At 43.0% G+C, this 8,062-nt stretch overlaps 1 protein-coding gene across 1 annotated transcript; it reads left to right on the forward strand.

Annotated features, from left to right (window-relative positions):
• The first annotated feature begins 4,721 nt into the window (after window positions 1–4,721).
• LOC125550704 (shewanella-like protein phosphatase 2) lies at window positions 4,722–6,293 on the forward strand. Its single transcript, XM_048713772.1, has one exon. The coding sequence runs from the start codon at window positions 4,798–4,800 to the stop codon at window positions 6,040–6,042; it is 1,245 nt and encodes a 414-aa protein (XP_048569729.1). The 5' UTR covers window positions 4,722–4,797; the 3' UTR covers window positions 6,043–6,293.
• Window positions 6,294–8,062: the final 1,769 nt, after the last annotated feature.

An 8,062-nucleotide genomic window follows, 5' to 3' on the forward strand; every position in this document is an offset into this window, starting at 1 on the left:
CACCGAATGCAAGCATGAGTAGGATATAATGCACCATGAACATAAATATCGTAGAGGCTATGTTGATTTTGTTTCAACTACATGCATGAACATGTGCCAAGTCAAGCCACTCGAATAATTCAAAAGAGGATACCACCCTATCATACCACATCACAACCATTTTAATAGCATGTTGGCACGCAAGGTAAACCATTATAAGCTCCTAGCTAATTAAGCATGGCATAAGCAACTACAATCTCTAATTGTCATTGCAAACATGTTTATTCGTAATAAGTTGAATCAGGAACGATGAACTAATCATATTTACAGAAACAAGAGAGGTCGAGTTCATACCAGCTTTTCTCATCTCAATAAGTTAATCATATAATCATCATTATTGCCTTTCACTTGCACGACCGAATAGTGTGGATAATAATAATAATAATAGTGCACGTGCATTGGACTAAGCTGGGATCTGCAAGCATTCAATTCAAGAGAGAAGACAATGTAATATGGGCTCTTTGTTAGATCAAAAATAATGCATATGAGAGCCACTTAGCATTTTCATTATGGTCTTCTCCTCTCGACCCCCAAAAAACAAGAAAAGAAATAAAACTATTTACATGGGAAAGCTCCCAACAAGCAAAAAGAAGAACGAGAAATATTTTTGGGTTTTCTTTTTAATTACTACTACTACAGCATGAAAAGTAAACTAACTAAAAGCTACAACTAATTTTTTTTGTTTTTCTTAAGGTTTATCAAACACACAAGAAGAAAACATAAAAAAGGAAAATAAACTAGCATGGATATTACAATGAAAAAGTATGAGCACCGACAACTAGCATGAGTGTGTGAACATGAATCTAATGTCGGTGAGAGATATGTACTCCCCCAAGCTTAGGCTTTTGGCCTAAGTTGGTCTATGGCCACGGTTGGCCTGGCGGATATCCAAAGTTGTAGCTGGGGTCGTACTGAGATGCGGCGACAATTGCCTGATGAGCTGCAGCTTGGAGGCGAGCTGTCTCCGCCCTCCTCTCGTACTCAGTCGCCTCCTCCCTGGTTATAACATATCTCCCCTTTGCCTGAAAGTCAAAGAAAGTAGGGGCAGGGAGAGCGACGTGATATGTGTGCCGTCTGTCAAAGATTAGTCAGTACTAGAGGAACTGATCGTTCCTCTCAACAAACTGATGACGAACCATAGCATCATAATCTAGATAAGAAGGAGGCAACTCAATATCATCTCCACGAATGGGTATCTCAAGAAAGTTAGCTATACGAGTTGCATAAATTCCACCAAAGAAATCTCCATGAATACGATTATTATGCAACCTACGTGCAACGATAGCCCCCAAGTTGTATTGTTTATCTCCTAAAACAACGCTCCTGAGAATGCTAAGATCAGGTACACACATGTGACATGCTTCATCTTTACCGTTTATGCACCTTCCTATGAAGAGAGCAAAATAATGTATAGCAGGAAAATGAATGCTCCCTATGGTGGCTTGTGTTACATCTCTAGATTCCCCCACAGTTATATTAGTAAGAAAATCTCTAAATTCAGATTTGCGAGGTCCACTAACGTCATCCCACTATGGGAGTTTACAAGCGGTGGTAAAACCTTCTAAGTCCATTGTATAAGATTTATCATAAAGATCAAATAAGACAGTGTGAGAATTACGTGAAGATGAAAATTCGAACCTTCTCACAAAGGAATCGGTTAGGTGATAGTATTGGCGGCACTTATCTGCCTCGAATCTCTCAAGATCAGCATTACGCACATATGCATCAAATTCCTATTTAATTCCTACTCGGATCATGAAATCCTCTAACGGCCATTCACAAGGCCGCACTTGAGCGTCTCTTGGTGGTTCCTCGTCCGCATCACGTATTGCGGGTCTGGGTCCTTGCTTCCTTGAAGAACCACCTTGGTACATTTTCCTAAACATATTTCTTCCTCTGAAAAATTTCTGAAAACTTAACTAAAAGTGAACCAAACTCAACAAAATTGATAGCCACTACTCCTACAAGTGCCTAGAGACAATATCATGCATTAAAACTACTTTTGACCACATAAATTTGACATGCAAGCTCAAGAACAAGGCCAATTAAGCAGCAAAAATTTGCAATGAATAAAGCACTAGAACAAAAACTAATTGGACCATTGGAGGAGTCACATACCAAAGAACAATCCCCCAAAGCAGTTTTGTGAATGGGGCTTTGAGCTAGGAGATCGAAAATGGCAGCAAGATGAGCTTGAATTGGGGTTTGAGTTGGTTGGTGATTTTTGTGGGAGGAAGAAGGAGTGTGTGGTAGCTGGAATAAGTGGAGGGGAGCCACCATGGGCCCACGAGGCAGGGGGCGCGCCCTCCACCCTCGTGGCCAGGTGCTTGCTCCCCCTGCTGTGTTCTCAGTGACAGATATTCTCAAATATTCTAGAAAAAATCATATTTAATTTTCAGGGCATTTGGAGAACTTTTATTTTCGAGGTATTTTTTATTGCATGCATAATTCAGAAAACAGACAGAAAATACTATTTTTGCTTTATTTAATATAAATAACAGAAAGTAAAAAGAGGGTACAGAGAGTTGTGTTTTTCTAAATTCATTCATCTCATGCTCATCAAAAGGAATCCACTAACAAGGTTGATCAGGTCTTATTAACAAACTCATTCCGAATAACATGGAACCAGAGAATTTTCGAATAACACTAGGTTACCTCAACGGGGATATGCACATCCCCAACAATAAGAATATCATATTTCTTCTTGACAGTAGGAAGAGGAAATTCAAAACCTCCAATAGTAATTGTTAAAAAATTTCCAAATAGAATTGATAGTGTGGACTTGAGGTTGTTTCCTCGGAAAGTGTACCATATGCTCATTACCATTAACATGAAAAGTGACATTGCCTTTGTTGCAATCAATAATAGCCCCTGCAGTATTCAAAAAGGGTCTTCCAAGAATAATAGACATACTATCGTCCTCGGGAATATCAAGAATAACAAAGTCTATTAAAATAGTAACGTTTGCAACCACAACAAGCACATCCTCACAAATACCGACAGGTATAGTAGTTGATTTGTCAGCCATTTGCAAAGATATTTCAGTAGGTGTCAACTTATTCAAATCAAGTCTACGATATAAAGAGAGAGACATAACACTAACACCGGCTCCAAGATCACATAAAGCAGTTTTAACATAGTTTCTTTTAATGGAGCATGGTATAGTTGGTACTCCTGGATCTCCAAGTTTCTTTGGTATTCCACCCTTAAAAGTATAATTAGCAAGCATGGTGGAAATTTTAGCTTCCGGTATCTTTCTTTTATTTGTAACAATATCTTTCATATATTTAGCATAAGGATTCATTTTAAGCATATCAGTCAAACACATACACAAAAAGATAGGTCTAATCATTTCAGCAAAGCGCTCAAAATCCTCATCATCCTTTTCCTTGGATGGTTTAGGAGGAAAAGGCATGTGTTTTCTTTCTTTATCGTGCTTCCTAGCAACAAAGTCTCTCTTATCATAATGTTGATTTTTTGATTGTGGTTTATCAAGATCAATAGCAGGTTCAATTTCTACATCATTATTATTGCTAGGTTGAGCATCAACATGAACATCATCATTAACATTATCACTAGGTTCATGTTCATTATCAGATTGTGTTTCAGCATCAGAAATAGAAATATCATTGGGATCATAATGTGTGTCTACAAACAGGTTCATTAGAAGCATGCAAAGTCCTATCATTTTTCTTTTTCTTCTTTTTAGAAGGACTAGGTGCATCAATTTTAGTTCTGTGAGAATCTTGCTCAATTCTCTTAGGGTGGCCCTCAGGATACAAAGGTTTCTGAGTCACTTTACCACCTCTAGTTGCAACTCTAACAACAAAGTCATTATTCTTACTATTCAATTCATTGAGCAAATCATTCTGAGCTTTAAGTACTTATTCTACTTGAGTGGTAACCATAGAAGCATATATGAGTGTTTTAGATCACTAGTTTAGTAATCTAAACACTCTTATATTAGTTTACAGAGGGAGTAGCATATATGTTGATTATAGTATATGCATATAATTTGAAATCTAAACATGTTCATATGTGCGAACCAACCTGTGGCTGGATGGTTAAAAGGAAAGTGGTATCCCCAACCCACCAGGCTAGACTTGACATTGGTGCCCGCATTTTTCTGTATTTATTTCAGGCCATCCGGCGATGTGCATTCAGTGGGAGCAGATGTTCTTGTCGACAACGAAGGCGTCTGTGATGACTTCGTCAATCTCAAGATGATATGTCAGCTTAGTCTCTCGTACGTGCTCATAGAGGTACGGTGTGCGTGCGTGTGTTCATAGGAGTAAGTGTATGTTCATGTATATGAGCAACTTTGATTGTACTGTGTTAAAAACATGCCTATATATGACATGTGTTGTGATTTTTGCACTCACATATGGTCATGGCTAACTTTTTTTAAGGGATGCTTAAATTTTGAATTCATACACACTTGTATTCATCCTGTACATACATAATTTTCTTATTAAAAATTGAAAATTCTTATAGAAACTACTCTCAATCCGAATTATTTGTCTTAGATTTGTGTAAATACGAATGAATTTAGACATATTTTAGTGTTTGATGTACCGGTATCTGATAATTTAAGAGAGTATTTGCACGCTTTTTTTATTTGCACCTTGACCGCCCATCATCTCATCTCCAAAGCTGTACATATAAGACCAGCCGGCGGCGGCGGCCCCAACACAGACATCTCGGTGTATCTTCCAGCCCCCGCTTCGAGCCCACACCCAAACCAAACAGGAGCCCACGATGGCCCCCGCATCCCCCGACGTCCCCGCTTGCGCCGGCCTCCCCGCCGCCGTCTCCGCCTTCGCCGACGCCTTCGTCGACTTCTCCGTCTCCGGCATCTTCTTCCCCACCAACCCGCCTCCTCCGCCGCCCCCCGCGCCCCCCACCTTCCTCCCCTCCCCATCCCGCCTCGTCGCCATCGGCGACCTCCACGGCGACCTCCCCAAGTCCCTCACCGCCCTCCGCCTCGCCGGCCTCCTGCCTCCCGCCAACAGCCCCGGCTCCAGCGCCAGCTCCACCTCCTGGTCCGCTGGCCCCACCCTCGCCGTCCAGCTCGGCGACATCCTGGATCGCGGCGGCGACGAGCTCCGCCTCCTCTACTTCCTCCGTCGCCTCAGCATCTCCGCCGCCGCGCAGGGCGGCGCGCTCCTGCCCATCCTCGGCAACCACGAGGTCATGAACGTGTCCGGCGACTTTCGCTTCGTCACGCCGCAGGGCCTGCAGGAGTTCTCCGGCTGGGCCGGCTGGTACCGCGCTGGCCTCGCCATTAAGCGCCGCTGTGGCGGGCTCGAGCAGCCCAAGAACCCCTTCCTCGGCGTCCCCAAGGCCTTCCCCGGCATCAAGCGGGAGTTTTGGGACGGCATCCGATCCCGCCTCGCCGCGCTCCGCCCGGACGGCCCCATCGCGCGGAGGTTCTTGGCTGATCTCCCCACCGTCCTTGTAGTCGGCGACTCGGTGTTCGTCCATGGTGGCCTTCTTGAGGCCAATGTCGAGTATGGCCTGGAGCGGATCAATGCCGAGGTCAGCGACTGGATCCGGGGTGAGCATGGCAACAATGCCAGGGCGCCAGAGTATGTGTGCGGCCGAGACGCCGTTGTGTGGCTCAGGAGGTTCTCTGAAGGCTTCAATTGCGACTGCCAGAGGCTTCAGGGCGTTCTTGGGATGATCCCTGGAGCAAAGAGGATGGTAATGGGGCACACGATACAGAGCGAGGGAATCAATGCAGTTTGTGGGGCACAGGCCGTCAGGGTGGATGTTGGTTTGTCGAGGGGGTGTGGTAATGGGCTGCCGGAGGTGCTGGAGATCAATGGTGGTGGATCAGATGTGAGGGTGATCACAACAGATCCAACAGAAGCCTGGCAGTACCGGAAGCAGAAGCCGGAGAAATCTGCCACGGCATTGGAGAAGAAAGGGGAGGTAAAGGATGGACTTGCATTGTTGGTAAGGGAGAGCCATGTACTGAAAGGTGTAGAAGCTAAGGCTTAGTTTAGGGGTAACTAAGATTATTTTGCCAACTCTTAGTTCAATTGGATCGCCATGCCTAACTGGGGGTAACTCCTGCTAGAGGTGGGAGGCATCGGTTGAAAGGTAATATTGGTTGATTCAATATGGTTATCCGCAGTAGAAAGGAAAGCAACCTTGATTTATCAATTCCCCTTATTTATGAGGGTGTGCTAATCCGATTGCAGATTGCTGATGTATACAATTATTGGCCATTGTCTGAAATGTTTTTCTTAGTTGTGTGTGTGTTATCAATAATTTACATGCTGCCGTGGATGTTGATGATACTGAGCAGCTTGGATCTATCTGGGACTGGGATAATAATTGTGGCACTGTGCTGTCAATAGTGCTGTGCGCAAAACCATTAGCTGATTACTAACCCTGTAAAAAATATCAAGAATTTTGAGCAGCCATGTTTACTGTGTTTCAAGCCTAAATTGTGGTGTGGCCTATCTCACTCACCTTACTGTTCCAAATCCTGAATTGAAGTCTGATTCTTGTCATGTAGCTCAAGTATTCAACGATTCATCCATTTTGTTTTATCTTTTTCCAACACCAGAAGAATTTTTCGGTTTGGCAAACAGTACAATTGCTGATTGGTGATGGTACAAACCAAACATCAAACAGTGCTGTCATATTGCCAGCAAGAGCAAGAGGCCAGCTGAAGAGGGGACAACTCAAGTTGTCAGACAAGTATGAGAACATCGTGGAAATGGTCCTCCACTGTCTCAGCTAGTGAGTTCCGTCACGACAACGGTAAGGTGACCACACGAGAAGTTAGTGGGGATCACAAGTTTGCACATAAATAACTGTTACTTCTTGGAGGTTGAATCCAGTGCTTCATGCGTAATATTTGCTATATTCAAAAATACAGTAACCTGACTTTAGAATCCTGATCTGGAAGCATGATACATGCCTATTCATTTTTTAGTTTATTGTTCAGCATCACTCCAGGCTCCCCATCAATGCTGTTTGATGTGGCATAATACTGGATATCCTAGTCAGACAATTCTATTTTCTACCACCAGAAAGGAGGCCATGCTAACATAAAATTAAGAGTGTATCATCCCCAAATATGAATATTTTTCGAGTGAATACGTAACATATGCTAAGTTGGCAGCCTGTATCACATGCATACCTTATCAATTCATGAACAAGAAGATTCCATGTTTGTCTATTCACAGCTCTGTCCCCTTGTGATGACAAGGAAAGGGATGAGCTGATTAGTATGCCTATTGGAACAACAAGTTGACAGACAAAAGGTATTTGGGATTTGGTTTGCATCTGTAGCCTCCCAGTTTTTCCACAAGTTTTCTCTTTGAATTGGTCTATGTTCGCTCCTCTCTTGCCTTATAGTTTCCACGTTTCTTCCAGCAATTTTCTCATGTGCTTCACACATTCTGATGTTTACACCTCCCTGTCCCTCAAGGCAGTACTTGGTGATATGGACACATGGCTCTATCCACTTGTTTGTAGGCTTGTGCTCGCACACCGATTTCTGCACTTCCTTTCATTTTTGCGAGCGCACAAGCCAAATTGTGTTGTGGTTAACATGGTGGACTTGGTCTCTAGTGTTGTTTGATAGTGGTGACTGGTGACCGTCAAATTTTACTTTTCAACTTGTCTCACACAAAAGTATTGTTACATCTTGTGGTTTCCTGTCAATCTTGAAATATTTTAACCCTGGAGCTTTGAAATGGTGGAAAAGATCGTTCCTTTTTTTTTTTCTTGTTGAAAATTAGGTTTTATGTAAGCATCAATAACTTGTAAAATCCATTTACTGCTCTGGGTTGTAGATTTAAGGTCGAGGGCTATAGGCGCTTTGGAGAATGCATATTCTTTTGTTAATGATATGATTCCTGCATTCTGTTCAACCTTTAGTCAAAACATTTTTTTGAACAATCGTCCCAAATGTCGTGGATGGAGGGGGGCGGCAGAAGCCCAAGCAATCACCAAAGTTGAGCAGCATGCTGGCGTCCTCCCAGGGGTGCGGCATCTCGGTTAG

The sequence above is a fragment of the Triticum urartu genome, chromosome 4 (genome assembly GCF_003073215.2).
Source record: "Triticum urartu cultivar G1812 chromosome 4, Tu2.1, whole genome shotgun sequence".
In the NCBI taxonomy this organism is placed as follows: domain Eukaryota; kingdom Viridiplantae; phylum Streptophyta; class Magnoliopsida; order Poales; family Poaceae; genus Triticum; species Triticum urartu.